This window comes from Anser anser (assembly GCF_964211835.1).
Source record: "Anser anser genome assembly, chromosome: 10".
Lineage (NCBI taxonomy): Eukaryota > Metazoa > Chordata > Aves > Anseriformes > Anatidae > Anser > Anser anser.
In genome coordinates, this window is record NC_139730.1 from 634477 (window position 1) to 652909 (window position 18433).

The window sequence follows — 18433 nt, forward strand, 5'->3', positions numbered from 1 at the left end:
ACAGATACCACCCACTGGGTCAGGTCACCCATCCAACCTGGCCCTGAACACCTCCAGGGACGGGGCATCCACAACCTCTGGGCAACCTGTTCCAGTGCCTCACCACGCTCTGAGCGAAGAATTTCCTCCTAACCTCTAATCTAAATTTCCCCCCCCCTTTTTTTTTTTTAAACATTCCACCTTGTCCTCTCATTATATGACTGTGCAAAAAGTTGCTCTCTTTTTTTTCAGAGCCACTTTCAGGTACCGTAAGGCTGCTGTAAGGCCTCCTTGGTTGTCTCCTCCAGCCTCACCAGCCCCAGCTCCCCCAGCCATCCACCCAGGAGAGGCGCTCCAGCCTCTGATCGTCTCCGTGACCCCCCCTCCGACATCCCCACAGCCTCCTTGTGCCGGGGTCCCCGCGCCTGCCCGCAGCGCTCCCGCCGGGGCCTCGGGAGGAAGGCAGAGCGGGCTTCCCGCAGCCCAGCCGCGCCACCTTCCCCTCGGCCGTGTCGAACCTCGGTCTGTTCCCCGCCCTGCCCGGCTCCCTCTGGATGACATCCCTCCCTCCCGGTGCGCCCGGAGCCCTGCTCGAGCCCCCCGGTGCTCGTGGAAGAACCCCACACGCGCCGGGGGCCGCCCCTCACGGGGCGGGAGGCGGGAGGCGGGAAGCGGCGGCGAGGCCGCCGCTTCCCGCCTCCCGCCTCCCGCCCCGTGAGGGGCGGCCCCCGGCTCAGCTCGGCCCAGCCATGGCGCTCTCAGAGCCCGGCTCGGCGGTTCCCGAGGAGCTATCGCCGCTCAGCCGGCAGCGGGAGCAGGTCCGGGGCTGGGGGGTGCCGGGGGGGGGCGGCTCGGGCGCCGTGAGGAGGGCGGCCGGCGGCTGGCGGCGGGGCCCGCTCACCGTTCCCCGTTCGTCCCCTCAGGAGCGCACCCCCACCGGCGGCGCCGAGCCGCGGCGAGGCCCGGAGCAGGGCGAGCGCCGAGCGGGGCCGGGGAGGCAGCTGCGGGTGCTGCTCACGCCGCTCTCCGTGGCGGGCCGGCGGATGCCCCAGAAGCGGCTGCTGGGCGCCTACGGCGGGGAGGAGGCGGCGGGGAAGAGGCTCCGCGCCGAGCCCCCCGGGACGCCCCCCGGCAGCCCGCCCAGCCCGGCCCCCGCCGCCTCCCCCGCCGGCAGCGGCTCGGAGGGCGGCTGGGACGCGGAGAGCGACGGCAGCGACGGCGGAGGAGCGGCGCAGGTGAGCGGCGGGCGCCCCGCGGGGCCCGGGAAGGCGAAGCCGGGGGCGTTTCGCCGCGTTGCGGGATCGTTTTCCCTCTTCGGACCTCGGCAGACCGCCTTTTACCCCTTCGGAACGTCTGAGGGGTGAGAGAGGTCCCGCTGCCAGCCGCAGGCTGTGCAGCCCGGTGCCAAAACCACCAGCGCCTTCCCGTGGGCCATAACCACCGCCCGGGGAGCTCAGTGGCCGGGTAGAGATGAGATACAAAAGTTTTGTAAGCGCTCGTTCGTGTTTAAATCACCGTTTCAATTTGCCCGGGCCGCCTTTTCCTCTAAAAGACAAAGCGGAGCAGAGCTGTGTTCTGTTCAGGCGCCGCATTGGCCATGTTGCTAAGTCGTAAGTTGCGTGTTGTTTCGCTCCGGTTCTGGTTCGGTTGTAGGAAGATTGTGATGAGCGGGCCCCTCTTGCAGAATCGATGCTAGCAGTCGGCGTTGTAACACGTGCTAGTACCTCTATAGGCTGGCATTGGTAGGGGATCACCCCAGTTAGTGTGCCTTTTGTTTGTTTAAAAGTGCATCAAACCACTTCTGGACAGTCCGGACAATCACCTTAGAGGCTCACGGCCCAGAAGCCTGGGCCGCCTCTGGCGTGCCATGTAACTATGCTGAGGTCTGTCTCGCTTTTCTTTTTGTAGGATGGATACCCGCAGTTATCAGCTTATGAAAGGAAGAGACTAAAGAACATTACAGAAAACGCGAAATTCTTCGCTGCCTTAAAGCTGCACGAGGTTTGTGTAGATCCTGCCTAGTGCCGCTGTGCTCCCTCCCGACCGTAAGGACGCTCATGCCCCAAGAAGCAGCCTGCCGCCCCTCTCGTTGTGAAACCCTGCCCTGATAGCGACAGGGGCGTCAGGAGGGGGCATCAGCACTGCCCTGACTGGATTAAACGTTGGCACTTTGTGTTGCTAGTTTGCTCCCTCCAAGGGGGGGAGGCAGTTAGGTGACATTACGGAAAGCTGGGTGAGCAAAATCCCCTTGGTGCCCTGTTCCCAGCAGGGCCAGGTGAGCACCAGCCTGGGGGCAGTCGAGCACACTGCTGCAGCTGGGCCTGTCTGGGAGGCAGTGAGACTCCTTCCTTACCACTAAGGCTGCAGCTTGAGTAAAAATAACTCCTTTTCTTCCAGTTACCCTCAGAGAGGTCAGCAAAGGCAGGTCACAGCGCTGCCTGCAGGACGAAGGCCAGAGCCATCAGCTAGGGTGGCCCTGGCCGTGGGTGCCCAGGCCCAGCAGCGCCTGGAACCGCGCGCGCCAGGGGTCGTGCTGCTGGGCTGCAGGCGTGGAGGGGCAGCGGTCCTGCCGGCGGGCTGGACGTGGCTGAGCTTTCCTGCGGTCTGAATGAACTGAATGCACATCTTCAAAACGTGATGACGAAAACCTTGTGAACCTAGGCCTGTGTGGTTCCGTTTTCTGCTTTAAATGTCTTTCTGTGTCTGGTGCACAACATTTGGAATAATCTCATTGTTTTGGGAGGAAACGGCTACAGAATGTTCAGGCTCTGCTGTGCCCCGTTGCACCGTTCACAGAAATGGGGGAATTCTTGCGGGTACGCGGAAGACCAGTGCAAAGCAGGAAAAGCAGTCTGATATTTAACAGTCCCTTTTTGTTACTGTTATGAGCAATTACAATATAGTTTACTGCAGCCTTGCAGCCTTTATACAGGTTGACCTTTTATGCTTGTTAGATAAATTTTTAATCTTTTTTTTTTTTCTTTTTAAGTCAGCTGCAAGACTTCACAAAATTGCAACTAAAAGACAATCTAATGTCACTAAAAGGTAAAACAACTGCGTATGAGACTCGTATCATTGTTCCTTCATTGAGTTTTAACTGTTTTAGCGCTACCACCTGCACTTAGCAGATACCAGCAAGAGGGAGAGCTAATGATGAGTCACTCTCCAAAGCTGAATCTGCATAACTGATTATCCTAGGCTGTATGAATTTGTAGATGGGTAGCTCCTCTAGCTAGTGGCTCTCCTCTGCCATCCTATGGAAAGAAAATGCTAGTATGAATACCCTTTTCATCAAATTACAGAACTTGCTATTTTTATGATATTTGTATTAAGGTAATTTAAGTGTTGTTTTTTTTTTCCACTTGTGATATTTCTGCATGATGGCTAAAGAAATAAATGTTACATGATGAGAACAAATGATGGGAAAGGGCTTGGGAAAGAAAGGGCTTGGGGGGAGAAACAGATGCAAGGGATAGGATAAGCAATTGTTGAAGAAAAGACATTTGGCAGTGCCAAAGCAGTGTTAGGCAAAGCCGAAAAATGAGCAGAAATGCAAAATAGAGAGTCAGATAAGCAAGGAAAGGAGAGAAAAAGGTGACTAGATCAATGAGTGGAAGGACGAATTATAAATGAGGGTGGGGAAGAAAAGCAACAGTGGCAGGATGTATTACAAGGGAAACATAAATGTCATCAGTATATATGCATTGCTAACTGCTCTTTTTGTTGCTGCATCGCTGAAAGAAAAAGTAATCACAATGCTCCTAAAGTCGATCAGAACACTGCGGTGTCAGAGCTGCAGATAAGAACCTATTCCGTAGCGATTTACTTAAATGCCGAGGGCTTACGTTATCTAACTGTGTTAATTTTTGAAATGTTTCACTTGTTGTAGACCTAAGTCTAAGAAGGCGGAAGATGAAACAGTACGGCGAAGATCTATGCGCCTGCAAAAAGTAGAGCCGTCAGGAACCCCAGTGCTGGAGCTGCCTGCCCAGCCAGGAGCAGAGGAGGAATATGTAAGATGGGGACAGGTTAGAGAAGCCTGTGCATATGCACAGAAGCATTACAAAAAAGGTGCTATAGTGAAGTAGATTCATAACACTTGCCATTGCTAAGCTTATTGTAAAAACCTTCAGACGTTCGGGAGGGTGTGTTAGTGTCAATAACGAAGTAAATTCTTGAGGTAAAATCTTTTTTTTTTTTTGAAATGTTCTTTTTTGAAATGTTTCTTGTATTAGAGTGGATGTGTTCTCAGAATATCTGGTGTGCAGAAAATAACACTTCACCTTATTCGTAGTTTTAGTTGATTTGAGTTACGAAAATTGCTAATGTCATTCCACAGCCTCAGGTTCCAGCCGGACCTCTGCCAATGGTTCCAGAAAATCAGGTGGAGAACAGCAAATTGACAGAGGATTTACTGGCTACATGGATGAAAATAAGCGAGGTATTGCTAGCTATAATTAGTGATTTTTAGATTACATAAATTAATTTGGCTTTGAAGTAGTCTAATTCTGATATTATAATTTCTTTTCCTTTCAATCTGTAGACGAAACCCAATGATACCGAAAAGCACACGTGTGACATGAAGAGGTAATCTGAAGGCAGCAGCTAAAAACTGGATCTCGTCTAGTTCGTTCTTCTCTTTCATAGCTCATATTTTAATGATATTCTCTAGATACCAATACAGCCTGAACAGTATGGTCCTCAGCGAAGATAATGTCAAGAAGGTTGTGAAAAATCGAGTATGTTCCGTGGCCATCCATCCTTCTGAAAGCATCATCTTTGTGGCAGCTGGAGACAAGTACGGGCAGATCGGCCTCTGGAACGTCGTAAGTCCTCTGCGTGCTCCTCGCCTGGCAGAAGTGTCTGTGGCAGGCTGGGCGCGGGTGGGGCACAGGCTGGAGCGTCCTTTTCTTGGCTTGAAAAGGTGTTTTGTACTCGTTATTTTTTGCGGATAACACCAGGGTGTCTGTTAATTTGAGGCTCACTGGAGTTGTTCGAAAAGTCTGGTCCTTCGCAAGCCCTGGTTTTATGGGAAGAAACTGGTAATTTTAGGGAGGAGAGAGGAAGAAAATGGATCGCTAGCTGAAACCCAGTGAGGGTTAAAATTACAATTCACAGCTGAAAGATTCGGGATCTAGTTACAGTACCCCGTTAGCAATACCATAATTAGGTTTTGGATAGTGAGGGTAGTTGGATGCTCAAGTATTTGGGTTTTTATATAAATTTTGGGTAGATGCAGTGAGTCGCTGTGTTTCCAGATAGCAGAAATAAAACTGGCTGTACTAGTATATGCTGACACATATTTACATACATTGCCTCTGAAAAATAGCTTAGCATTTGGGAATTTGAAAACTGCTGAGGGTTTTGCAGATAGCCTCATTATGGATTTTGAAGTGCCTTAATTACTCCTGCAGCAAGAATCTTTGTTCATGCCCATGACTTACACCTTTCTAGCCTCCCTCCCACCCTCTTCTCTGATCCCACATCATCTAAACCAGCTGCTTGACGTTTGCACACATACAGATTTTCTTTTCGTTGTTTGCAATGCTATTAACCTTTTCTGTGGAGTTTCTCTTGAGTCATTTCAACTTTGACAGATTCGGGAAATTGATTGACTAGCTTCAGCTATGAGACTCGGCTCAATTGTAAAGATTTTTAAAGTGCAGCGTAGCAAGCTGAGACTGCAGAGCTGCTGCAGCTTCCTATTGAGAAGCATGATCTGGTTGAGGTTTCTGAATGCCACAGGCTTTCTTTGTGACCTTGCAAAGACATTTCACGTGGAAGCCTAGAAATGTTAAAATTACTGTCTTCCCTCGTGATTTCCTTTTTTCTTTTTTTTTTTTCCCCTTCATGAAGGGAGTTGCACTTTACCAAGTTGGGAGTAGTCTTTGTGGAATGACTTGTTCCAAAATGAGCGCTTGGTTTCTTTTAAATTATCGGAGATGGAAGGATACCAAGGTTTGAAGAGAAGATACAGGAGATGGTGCTTTACATTCAGTTTGGGTGAATGTAGTTTAGCTTGAGCTGTAAGCAACTTAGCACGTCCATGTTCTGCTGTTAAAAGCATATGCATGTATCAGCATACTCAGCAAGGGGTTCAGTGGTAACTTGGCGCTCTTTTGAGTTAAATTACTTGTATAGTGGTGAAAATGGTACTGGAGGGAGGCCCAAGCCTGTCAGCAGTGTGCTGAACAGTGCACGTGAGGACAGTTCCCTCTTCCTTGCTAAGCTGAAACTCCCTCGGTCCCAGTGAGACGTTAGCCTGGGCAAGCTGTGCCCCAAAGCAGCCTGGCTGCCTTGCTGCCTGCACTGTGCCTCCCCTCACCAAGCACCTGCTGCCTCCTCCGTACAGCTATTCAGGGAAGACAGCGTTTGAAAGAGAGACTTCACTCTGAAAGTCGTGGTAATTAATAGGAAGAATGAATTAATGGAAATAATGATCTGTACGTGTCTGTCGACTCGCTTTTGTTTTTCAGGACTGTAAGACTGAAGAAGGAGCACATGTCTTCATTCCACACAACTACTCGGTCAACTGCATGCACTTCTCTCCATCTAACCCTGCTCATTTGCTGTCCCTAAGCCACGATGTTCTGCGATGCGGTGACGTGACTAGGGCGATCTTTGATGAGGTGAGGGCTCCCTCGCTTGTGCTGCAGACTCCGTAGAAATCTCGTAGTGTGTGCTGCCAAGTTTTAGTGTCATTGCACCCGAGTTACTGTTTGATGGTTGCTAGCATGAAATTTTAACTTTCAATTTCCACAAGGGCACGCGAAGGAACCTTTAATTACCATGGAAGTATGGAGATGCTTCCCAGTCAATAAGACTTGGTAACAAGTTGGTCACTCCCAACTTGTGGGTGAGGCAGTTGCAATTTTATATTGAATTTAGTTTCCTACCTCCTTACTTAGGCAGTATGCGCCTCTTTCCAAAACCAGTACTGTTTAGAGGTAGGAAATGGGTGGTTTAAAGAATCTCGTGATACCTCAGGGAGTAGTGCTGCCGTTGGGAATGCAGCTGTCAACGGGGAGAGTGTCTGCACACCCAGCCAGAGCTGGAACGTGGAAAGCTCCTGCAGTGTTACTGTACTTGGGGCTAATCGCTGCTTTGAGGGGAAGCTGCTGTGCAATAGGATGGCTTGGCGTCCCGACTCATCTCCCAACTTACAGGAAGCCTAATTCACATGTCCACACACGATGAAAAGGTTTCTGCAGCACTGGAGAAGGGAGCGCAATCATTAGTCCTCGCTCACGATAACAGTTGTTGGATTACAGGAACACAGAGGCAATAGGGTCTTGTGAGAGTTTTAACAGAGAATTCACAACATGCTGTTGTCAGGTTGGTCTGGATGGCTAATTATATACGCTGTAATAAGGATACTAGTTTGACAGAAAGGTTACCTAAATGGATAGCTAAGGCTGAAGTCATCAAATTAGGCAGTTGTCTTTAGTATTTTTAGTATATTTAAAAAGCAAAAATGCCCACAGTGTTTTGGGTATTGTGAATGTGTATTTAGTTGAATAATTTCAGTTTCATTTGACCTTTTCTATATGCAGATATGCAGAAGTGAAGGAAGCTTATCCTCCTTTGATTTTTTGGAAGATAACGCCTCCACTGCAATAGTAGGGTACTGGGACGGCAGCGTCGCTGTTGTGGACAGACGGACCCCAGGAACATCTTTAGAGCTTTCTGCTAACATTGGCTTCAAAATAACGAGGACAGTCCACGTTCACCCAGTGAATAAACAGTATTTCGTTGCTGCTGGCTCAGTGTATGTAGCTCAACATGAACTGCAGTTATTGTGTATATGAAATTTTCCCTTTGCATTGGTGTTTGATGTCAGCTATAAGTGGCAGGTTTGGAGAGTGGGACCAGCTGTTGGGGAGGGAGGCAGGTTCTCAGTCTCAGTACATAGTTCGTTTTTTTGTGTGTGTTGTTTTCTTAAAAAAAAAAAAAAGTTTTTAGTTCTTAGCAGAGTTTAAAACTTAATATAATTTGACTTATCTTCACCTTTCAAATAGGCTTTGGAGTCGCTGTGTTTTGGTGGTTTGTTGTTGGTTTTTTGTTTGTTTTGTTTCTGTTTTTTTGAGAGATCCCAGTGGAGAGGTGTTTTACTGTGCTGTTCGTTTGGGGTGGTTTTGGTGCTCACAAAATCCTGTAGAGCCACTCGCTGTTGTAGTTGTTGATATGCATTGCTGAAGTAGTTCTAAGCACAGTTCAGGTAAAATATGTGGCAGTCTTTTGAGGCTTTTTTTGGTAAATGGAAAATAAAACCACTGGTTATTTAACTGCCACCTGGTAAAGTGCTCTGTGTGGTGTGTTACAGGGATGTTCGTATTTATGATGTTCGATACCTGAAGTCTGATGGGAACAAGCCTGTGAGCTCTCTTAATGGACACACAAAAAGCGTTGCTTCTGCATACTTCTCACCTGTAACTGGCAACAGAGTCGTGACAGTGTGTGCTGATGATAAACTGAGGTAAGACTGTGTGGGAAAGAATAAACGTTATGGAGAATACCAGTCGATAGAGTTTGTTGTTTCCTGCCTTCGTTACCTGTCTTTGAGAGTTGATTTGGTTTTCTTGTGTAGGCATTTTTAATGCTGCATGATTTTTAATTTTTTAATTTTTTTTATTTTCCTGAAGAATATTTAACAATGAACTGGAAAACCTACAGGTGCTGCTAGTCTTCACTCAGCAGTTTGCTGAACTTGCCCCAGGCCGCTGGGGATCCTAAAGATTTACAGGGGGTGAAGGAGAGCCCAGGATTGCTGTTGATGGTTTCTCAGTCAATCGAGCTCACACCTGGCTGAGGAAGTCCTGACACTGGAAGCTGTTAACAGTGTCTGTGTTTCCCTTCTCTTGCATTTTTTTCCCTGGGCATCCTTTTTGTGCAGTGACTAAATAGACAAGATCCTGGGCTAGAAAAAGCTTTCATTTGTTGTAGCAAGCCTCTTTTCTACCTTTCTAATGACTTTGAGAAGGGATGACCTTCAATTCTAGCTAAAAGCAAATCCATTTTAGAAGTATTTGAAAATCGCAGTTGGGACGTTAGCGCTCGTACCCCAGCTGGACGGCTGTGTTCTTTGTCGCTGTTCTCCAGTCTTGCCTGGTCTGGGCCGAGCTGATCCGTGCAAAGTGCTTTATGGGGAAAGGGCTGCCTTTTTTAACACGTTCCTCTTACTAACACACTAATTCATTTTAAAGGGTCTACGACACCAGCTCTTTGTCGTCTACTGTTGCAGTTCTCAGCACTGTCAGGTAAGCTGAACGCGTGGGGCTGAAGAGTTGGCCCTCAGCAGCAGCTGTGGGAGTGCAGCGGGAGGCTGCAGCGCGGTGCACTTAGCTGCTGCTGCAGGGGCACAGCCGCGGAGCTCTCCTGGCCTGAGAACTTGCCCTGGTCCTCTGGGTCGCCTGCGGTGGCTTTGTTCGTAAGGCAAGGCTGGAACACAGCCTGCCCTTGAGAACGTAAAGTCTGCAGGAAAGCTTTAATGTCTCCTGTGTACCGGGAGCAGACCTTTTTGTGACTTCTGAAATGTTTTGTTTCAGAATGCTTTTTCTTTATGCGTTTTTTTTTGTTTGTTTGTTTTATTTGTTGTTTTTGGTTTTAATATCAAAGGTTACTTCTTAACGGTGAGGAACATGTTCCTGAGCAGAGTCTCAACACTTGCAGAATAGGTTTGTTCTCCAGAAGGAAGAATTGTCAGGCTTGTCTCACTAGGGCACTGGTCAGCGACTGGCCTGAAAATTCTTAATTTGCAGTTTATCAACAGGCTTGATGCATTGTTAGCCAATTTTCCCTACAATGTGCAGCTGTAAGTCTAACTGCTTGGACAAATAATCATTCGTGTCAAAGTATCGCTTGGTTTCTCTTGCTCCCTTACGTTTCTTTGTCATGTCCCACCCGTCACAGGACAGCGATGCCCTGAATGGATCTGTGCAGTGTTTGAAAGTGGTGCTGGCTGAGGAGGCAGGGGAGATGGGTTTGAGCAAGTATGATGTAAATGATGGTACTGAATTCAGTAAGAATATTTCTCTCTTTCTTCCTATTTGTTTCTCTGAAGGCATAACAATAACACAGGACGCTGGTTAACTAGGTTCAGAGCGATATGGGACCCCAAACAAGAAGACTGCTTTGTGGTGGGCAGTATGGCACGGCCGAGACAGATAGAAGTCTACCAAGATACTGGAAAATTGTTGCACTCTTTTTATAACGTTGATTACTTGGGCTCGGTGTGCTCCATTAATGTTGTCCATCCCAGTAGGAACATCTTAGTGGGCGGCAACTCCAGTGGTCGCCTTCATGTGTTCAAAGAACAATAAATGCTTTTTTTTTTTTGCATGATATGTTTAGTTTTTATTAAGCAATTCTTAAGCTAATTGCATTCTCTCAGGACAAAAGTGTATTTTTAAAAGCTCTAAAATAAATTTTCTAAACTACCTTTGGCATTCTCTTCTTTAATTAAAAACAAAAACTAATCCTACTACTGCAGTCAATTACAGTGGTTTGTACCAAAACGTATTTTTCCTCAATACTTAGGTCATATTTCAAAAACAGAAAAAAACACTTGCTAAGTGTATGAGACACTGCTTAATGATTTTCGTTAAAGAACTTGCAGCGTTCGCTCGTGTGCTGTTCCCACCACAAGGCTGGCACGCCTGCAGTGAAACCCATAAGGAAGCTGCCTGGTGCCTCCTGGTGTCCCTCCTGCAGGGGGCAGGGGGAAGGTCCCTCGGCTGCCACCACGGTGACCAGACACAGAAGCCCCTGGGCGATGAGCCCTGAGGTGGGCGCGGAAGCGGAGCTGTGCTCCTGGGCTATGGGGTGCAGGGCGCTGGCCCCGAGCTCCCCTTCCTGCACCGGGAAGTGCTCCACCTTCAACGAGCTGCCCTTTCACGTGCCACGTGTGGCCGACACCCAACGCAAAACATGGGTGAGAGGCTGCTGGGCTCGTACGGCCGTGCTGCGTGCCAGCCCTGCGCTGATGCAGCTCCTGAGGGCGGGAGCCTGCCAGCCCCTCGCTTCGTGGCGCCGGCTTTTGGCTCTCCCTGGGTTGCCCTGAGCCCCGGCGGCCGGCCCGGGCCTCTCGGGGCAGCCAAATTCTGCCCGCACCTTGCGCTCGGGTACGGTTTGTACTCGAGCAACGAACACTGACACCACAAGCACTGAACGACTCTCATACCAACTCCGGGTTTTCATGATATTTAAATATTTATTTAAATTTAAAAATACTTTTCATGGCACCAATGATTTTATGCTAACTAAGATATTGAGTATGTAGAAAAAGGTACATTTTTGAAGGAAAATGTAACTTACAGTATTTGGCACATGAAAGGTTAATTTCCAGATTTTTCTTTTTATGAAAACTAAGAAATTCACATTTTCAGGTATTTTACTGTCTACTGCTTAAAGATGCAGTATGCTATTACGAGATATTTTTTTTTCTGATATAAGAATCTATGGAAACAACATTTTAATATAAAGACAGGTAAAACTAACAGGTAGTGAAACACAAGACATAATATGGAACATACAGGAAAAACATACAATGAAAAAATCACCAGTTCTCGTGGTTTTTGCAGTAAAATGCTGGGTGAAAACTGCAGAGGTAACCTAGGTCTGGCATTTATAGCTATCCTAAAGTAAGCTGATGGAAAAGGTTTCCAAGGTCAATACTCGGACGCATCGCGTTTCTTTCGAAGGAAGGTGCCTAACGTACAAAGTATTGAGAGCGGGGCGGCCGCTGGGGCAGGCGGCACGCCGAGGTGACACCACGCGGGTACGGCAGCAGCTGAAACAAGGGAATACTGCATCTTTAACCTGGGGTGAGAAATGTCGAGTTTGAGACTATCACGCACTGCATAGAAACACCATTAACTACAGACTGAGGTAGGAACACTACACTAAGAGTTAATTTCGCTATGTTGCATAAAACAGGGTATCATGTAAAAACCCATCCTCCGGCTCCTGGCAGCGCTCGGGACTTCACCTGTCGGCTCAGCGCCACCGCGGGACGCCGGCCCCCTCGGCTCCGGGCCGTGAGCGGGCGGCGTCGGGGTGAGCCGTGACCGCGCTGTGCCGGGCGCCGCTGCCCCGGGCCGCCCCACCGGGGATGGTTGGCGGGCCGCTCGGGCAGGAGCGCGGGAATCGGGCTGCTTAAAACTGCAGTTATGGCCCCAGCTTACGTAAAATCTCTCCCTGAGATGAAATAAAACTCGCTCGTCTGGTCTCCCTGCGTTGAGTACGTCCAACTTCTCGTCCAAAACTTAACAGAACTGGCTTTTATTGCTCCCTGTGTAAGAGACTGTTACGCTTCCCAGGTAACTGAAGGTCCCGGCGGCTATGTCACAAGTACAATGAGCTATTTTTTTGTTTATTTTTGCTTAAGAATAGATAGGTCTAATGGTTGTCCATTGGCTTTTCCAGTGTTACCTCTGCTCCGGTAGTTCTGTCCTTTTTATCTTCAGAAAAGTCATAAAATTAGAGCTCCTCTCTGCATTCCAAAACTAGTAGCTCGTTAAACTGACGTTAGGCTTCCAGTCTACAAAAACATTTACACCATTCGCTCGGTTCCAGCCCCTTGGTACAGCACACCGCGTTCACCCAATCCGTAAAGTAAAAAAAGACTCGGTTAGGTTCAATAACAAAATAGCTTTTCGTTGTTAAAATATACGTTGAAACAGTCTCTTTGTTTGTACAAAAGGAGTACAGCTTTCCGAGGCTCGCTGGCTTCCTAACCATCCCTGGCCGTGCGCCGGGGGCTGGCCGAGCTCTCGCCCACCGGCGGGGGGCCCGGAGCTGCGGCAGCGAAGCGCGGTGCCGTGGGCACCCGGACAGGGACCGGCCACGGCGCGGAGTCAGTCCCAGGAGGCCGCGTGTGGCACAGGGCGAGGGCCACGGCCACCTGCGTCAGAAGGAGCCGGCGTGGGGGCGAGGCCGGCCGGGGGTGCCCCCGCGGGAGGCTCCGGCTCGGAAGGAGCGCTCTCTGCAAAGCGGTGCTTGGCGGGCGGCGGCGTGGCGCACAGTGGCGGATTCGACAACGTAACGATACACGAGTGTTTAAATTAAAACTCAGTAGCACCATTGCTAAAGCTCCTGCGTAATACAGCATCTCTGGCCTCTCAGCCGCTGGCTGATGCTCGTACAATGATCAGTGGTAATAGTAAAATAAATTCCTCTCTTTATTCGGTACTTCCAAAAGTAACACACGCGGCTGTGAAAAAATCAAAACTGAAACCTTAACTTATTCTGCGGGCTCCAGGGGTGGAAGCAGCGGCCGAGCAGGCTAGGGAAGGGCAAGTGTCTGGTCTGCGTCTACCCCTCTCGTCCTCCTGGAAAGAAACGTCCTAGGCAGCACTGTACTCGGGGTCATGGGAGAAGGAGTTATTGCAAGAGCCGAAGGTGCCACAAAGGTCCCGCTCGCTGGGGACAGCAGCAGGTCTCTCCCGAGTCCGCCTGGCTAGTTTTGTGGCGGCTCCTGCCTTCAGGTGTCAATGAGCAGGCTTACCACGGCGCGGACTTTGCAGGCAAACCATCGCCTGAGGGGACAAAAGTATTGGTAATGGAACTGCTCGAACTCGGGGGTCTGGCGGATATCGCGGAAAAAGGCAGTGTCAAGGTCGGACTCGGTAAGGACGATCAGGAGAAGGAGCAAAACAAAGAGGAGTCCAACTGTCACAAGGAGTAAACGGAGGACACTTAAAACAAACTTATTCACCTGTTCCGCCCGTGTCCCGCCGCGGCCACCGGCGCCCAGGCACAGGGCGCGGAGCTCGCCCGGCTCCTCGGCCTCGGCCGCGCTGGGGGTGCCGGCCTCCGACTCCTTCTCCTCCTCGATGCTGCACGGGGCCCCGTTCAGCTGCCGCGACAGCAGCATCAGCTCCAGGCTGTGCTCGGCCACCGGCGTGGGCAGCACGCTGTCGGCCGGGCTGTAGCTCTCGTCGGCGATGACGGCCACCCGCTCGCTGCTCTCGGCGCGGCCGCCGCGGCCGGGGGGCACGAAGGCGTCGCCGTGGGAGGCCGAGCGCACCGGGGTGGAGTGGGCGCTGTCACGCAGCGACTCCAGGCCTGGGTGGGGAGAGAGGTGCTCAGTGGTGCTGGGGGGCCGGGGAGCCCCCCCAACACCGCCCGCTTGCCACGCGCTGCTCCCAGCCCTACCCGGTGTCCCCAGCGCAGGGTGGGCGCAAAGCACTGGGTGATGTCTGGGAAAGCAGCCCATGGCACCCTGTTCGGCTTTTGTGTGTTTTTTACTTATTTTTTTTGGGTGGTGGTGTTTTTTTTTTTTTTTTTTAATTGTTTGGTTGGCGGTGGGTGGTTTTTTTTGACACCTGCAGAGCAGTCCGGGTCCTGCGCAGCAGCCCTGGGCAGCGCTCAGCCCCTTTTTTGTGCCGCTTGTGACTGCAGAGGCGGCTCCGCGGCGGGCGCGTGACTTGTCACCGCCGCGAGCTTTTCGCCTGGACCGCGGCCAGGCTGCTGGCAGGGGCCCGGGTTTGTCATCAATCACCACCGCTTCGCAGTGCTGCAGCCGCCTGGAGGGCGACAGCTTCCCCTTGCTCACGGCTCGCTTAAAGGCACCCCTGCCAGCCGCTCTCAGCGCAGATAACCTTCAGCTGGGAGTGAAGCACGGCACTGGAGAAGGACAAACGCCTGCTGCCTCCAGCCCCACGTGCCCGTCCCTAGACACCCCCACCTAACAGCACAGGGCGTCCTGTGCTCCCGTCCTACTGCAAGTGCCTCACGGAGAAGCCTCTGGCTCATGTGGAGCCTTCCCGCAGGGAGGAACCGGTGGCGAGCACCAGCTCAGGGCCGCGGTGAGGCCTCCTTAATGCCAAGGTGGCTCTGGGCTGAGCCCAGCTCCGAGCCCAGCCCTGGGAGCAGCCGCACGTAGGACGGGGGCTGCAGCAGCACCAGGTCCTATTGATGCACTACAAAAAATCTCTTACACACACAGAGCAGCAGAAATAGCCACACGGCAGCGTGCCCCGCCACATGCTTGGCAGAGCTAGAGTTACAGCCCAGCCAGGGCTGCCCTTTACAAGGCTGAACCCTGCGTGCAGGGCAAGGGGGAGCTCTTTCTCCTGAGTAACAGAAAAAAACAGAAATACCAAAAGGGCCTGCAAAAGTGCCGCTTGTTTCTTGCAGTTTTCACAGCAAGAGAGGCAGAGGTCCCCAGGGACCGCGGAGGGCGGGAGGTGCTGCCACCGCAGCGTCCCCTGCGCGAGGGAGGGAGCTTGGCGCGGTGCTGGCCAGGCTCAGCGCAGCCCCATCGCCGCCCCGCAGCCGCTGAGGGTGACCGGGCTGTGCCGGCCCCACTTCGAGCCTCAGGGGACGCGTCCCCAGGTGGGGAGGACACCGTGCACCGATGCTCTGTGGGACAGGGCGTCCCTGGCTGCCCCGGCCATGCCCCCTGCCAAAACGTGAAGGAAAGGAGCCCAGCGGCCGTCCTGCCCGCATTCCCCTGGGCTTTGCCACCTCCCGCGTGTAAATCCTCCCCGGATGCCTCCGGATCCTGCTGGGCTTAAGGCGGGTGCCAGCGGAGGCACCGAGCGTGGGGGCAGCTGGGGCGCTAAGCGCAGCGCAGGAACCGGCGCCTTCTCACCCTGACAGCTGCTCTCTGTGTCTCATAAAGCACGCACAAATATCCCCTCGCTGCTCCCGCTGCACCCCCGGTGGGATCACCACTCAGCGAGAGGCGCTGCCCCCAGCCCAACCCCAGCTCCTGCCACCTCCTTGCTCCGTGGGACCGGCACCAACAGCTGGGAAACCTGGGGAAAGCCAGGACCAGCCCCAAAACTGGGGCTGCTGAGGGTGTGTGCAATAACGTCCCATCGGAGGAGACACCAGGCGCTCCCCACATCCTGGCCCGCATCCCGCGCCCCCCTGGGGCTGTGGCTGTGGGACCCCCCCCGGACACCCAGACCCGCCGCCTCACCTGGTGCGTGCCGAACATCGGGGGCAGGGAGAGCGGGCAGGAGAGGCAAAGCCCCCAGAGCCCGGGCCAGCAGCCGCGGCCCCAGGGCCAGCACCCGGACCCGCACCTCCCGGCAGCAGTGGTTGATGAGCCGCAGGTGGACGCTGACTTTGGTTTTGATTTTGACCAGGCACTTCACCATGGTGGCACGGGGCGCCCGCGGGGGCCGAGGAGGCGCGGGGCCGGCCGCCCGGCCGCGGCTTGGCTGAGGCAGGCAGTGCTGGTGCCGCGGGCTGCGTGTCAGGGCTATTCTGGGCTCCGCGCTCTCACGGTACCCCGCTGAAGTGAGAGCGACAAAACGCAGCTGCCAGGGCAGGGTGCGAGCTGCCAGGCGCCGGGTGATTTATCGTGTGGGGCTATTTAATGCCTTCTCCATTTTGTAACGGCACCCGTGGGAGGTGAGGAGAGGGCGCTCACTGTTAATAGGGCAGCAGAGGTGCCCCAAAAATCAGCACGGAAACCAGCCCTGAACTCCCCCGATGGGCACAAACCCTGCTTCTGCTGTGGGGGTCCTGTGGGCAGGGGGTGCCCCAGGCTCCGGGCCGTCCCCTCCTCTCCCTCACCACCCTCCCTGTTCCCCAGGCGGGTGCCAGTGGTTTGGCAGCAGAGCTGCAGGGCAGCAGGGCAGACCCTGCAGCGGCTGGGGTGGCAGAAGCAGGGTCTCGGTCGCCTTTGCATTAAATATTTCTGAGCACAACCTTACTGGCCAGACTTCAGAGACTCTAAATGCCGAGAAACAGAAGGCGACAGCTAACACAAGCACACCTGCAGCCGTGCAGAGCACCCTGGGCTGCTCTCCGCGCCCACCGGCAGCTAGCTGTGCTCTCCAGCCCCCTTTGGGGCCGCGTGCAGGCACGGTGCTGTTGGCACGGCCCCAGCCGGGGCGGCGGTGACAGGCTGCATTTTGTCAGTGCTTTGCTCGCCCTGGGGACACTGGATGTGATGAGCACACACAGGCTTCTTAGCTGGACATGCATTTGGGTGTGCATCTGCTTTTTTGTGTGCACGTGCCTGTGTATGTGTGCGCCTGTGTGTGCCCATGTGCGTGTGCCCGTGTGCAGGGCCGCGCTGGCTGCAGCACCCAGGAGGTCGCCCCGTGTCCTACCTTCCATGATGGAGATGTGAACGGCTCTCCTGCGGGTGCGGGGCACGCTGCTCAGGCGGGGGCCGTGGGTGATGGAGGGGCAGCTCCGGCTCGGCACCAGCCCTGCCCTGGGGACAGAACAGGGACAGTGAGAGCCCGCGGGCTGGACCCGGCATGGCCCAGACGGGGACATCTCCTCCTGCCTTCGGACAGGTCCCTCCAAAACGCCCAGTGACGCACAGATCTCCCTCTGCTCTGCTCCTGCCCCAAGCAGCGGCGGGGCCATGCCTGCCCTGGGCTCAGGGACGCCCACGGAGCTACGGCACTGAGGGACAGGGCTGCTGCGGGAGGCGGCTGCAGACGCTGCCTGCGTCCTTCCCAGCGAACACAGCCCGCACCACGAGCTCTTGCAGCTTGGAGAACGCAAATAGGAGCGAGCTTCTGAAAACCTTTCATAAGCGTTCCCTCCCATGGCTTTGTCTGACGGAACAGGGCTGAGCAGAACCCAGCAGGGCCCAAGGGACCCCTCTGCACCCCGAGCAGCGCGGTACCCGAGCCCCGTGGGCTGCAGCCTGCCGGTGCTGCTGCCGGGCTCTTACCGATGTATCTCCGGCGGCTCCCGCTTGATCTTGGCGCTGGACTCCATCACTTCTTTTGCAACGCGGCCACTGCAGGTAGGTGAAGAACAGCAGCCGTGACCAGGTGGGCAGGACCCCGCTGACCTGGGGGCTCTGCCTGCCATGCGGGCACAGTGCTCCCCCCCCCTCCCACGGGCCCCTCACATCCCCACACACATGGGCTGCTCCCCACAGGTCTGGGGGAAAGCAGAAATATTTGCTGGTATCAAGTGGGTTATCGGAAGAGCAGGGACAAGCCAGGCTGATGCCTCCCTTGGCTGCTTCTCCTGGCGTGGAGTGCTGGACACTGTGGGGCCCCCTCCCCTCTAGGGGGTCCTGCCCCAGGCATCCAGACCCTCCCGTGCCAGCCAGGAGGGAGCTGGCACTGCAAAACCCCCAGAGCTTTCCCTTCCTCTTCAGCCCTGTTCCTACAAAAAATAGCTGGAGAGATGAATGTCAGCAGTGAAATAGGGAGAACGTGGTGATGGCCTCGCCGCGGCAGCAATGGGTGGGTGTCCTGCTGCTGGAGGACCCGGGGCTGGCACCACAGCACCCGAAGCACAGCCAAGGGAGCATCCGAAAGCACGCCCAGCAGGGACTCGCAGTCGTTATTCACCTGTATCGGAACCGGCTTCCTTTGAAGAACAAGTTGCTGCTGGACACCGTCCGGACCTGGCTCGACTTCTCCAGCCTGCAAGGCACCGAGAGCCGCGTGAGCGCCCCGCGCTGCCACCCCGCTGCTGGGCACACGGGCACGGTCCGTGCACAAGGGCAGGGCCCTGGCTG

At 53.5% G+C, this 18433-nt stretch overlaps 2 protein-coding genes across 4 annotated transcripts in view; one reads left to right on the forward strand and one right to left on the reverse strand.

The window, feature by feature from the left end:
- The first annotated feature begins 644 nt into the window (after nt 1-644).
- Nucleotides 645-10415, forward strand: WDR76 (WD repeat domain 76). The gene is made up of 13 exons (XM_083850342.1): nt 645-797; nt 903-1214; nt 1888-1980; nt 2969-3024; nt 3869-3992; nt 4319-4420; nt 4523-4566; nt 4652-4805; nt 6456-6608; nt 7533-7747; nt 8303-8455; nt 9183-9236; nt 10040-10415. Exons 1-13 carry the CDS (start codon nt 729-731, stop codon nt 10296-10298), a joined length of 1788 nt encoding a protein of 595 aa, XP_083706468.1. The 5' UTR covers nt 645-728; the 3' UTR covers nt 10299-10415.
- A 753-nt stretch (nt 10416-11168) lies between these two features.
- FRMD5 (FERM domain containing 5) overlaps nt 11169-18433 on the reverse strand; it is an 85218-nt gene continuing 77953 nt past the window's right edge. For 2 of the 3 annotated variants that reach the window (XM_083850344.1, XM_083850345.1), the window contains exons 11-14: nt 18264-18338; nt 17630-17698; nt 17052-17158; nt 11169-14043 (exon numbers count right to left, since the gene is read on the reverse strand). In XM_083850344.1, the coding sequence (XP_083706470.1) occupies nt 13460-14043; nt 17052-17158; nt 17630-17698; nt 18264-18338 (835 nt within the window). In that variant the 3' untranslated portion in view covers nt 11169-13459. The remainder of the gene's footprint in view (nt 14044-17051; nt 17159-17629; nt 17699-18263; nt 18339-18433) is intronic. The other variant, XM_083850343.1, reaches the window with a different exon arrangement.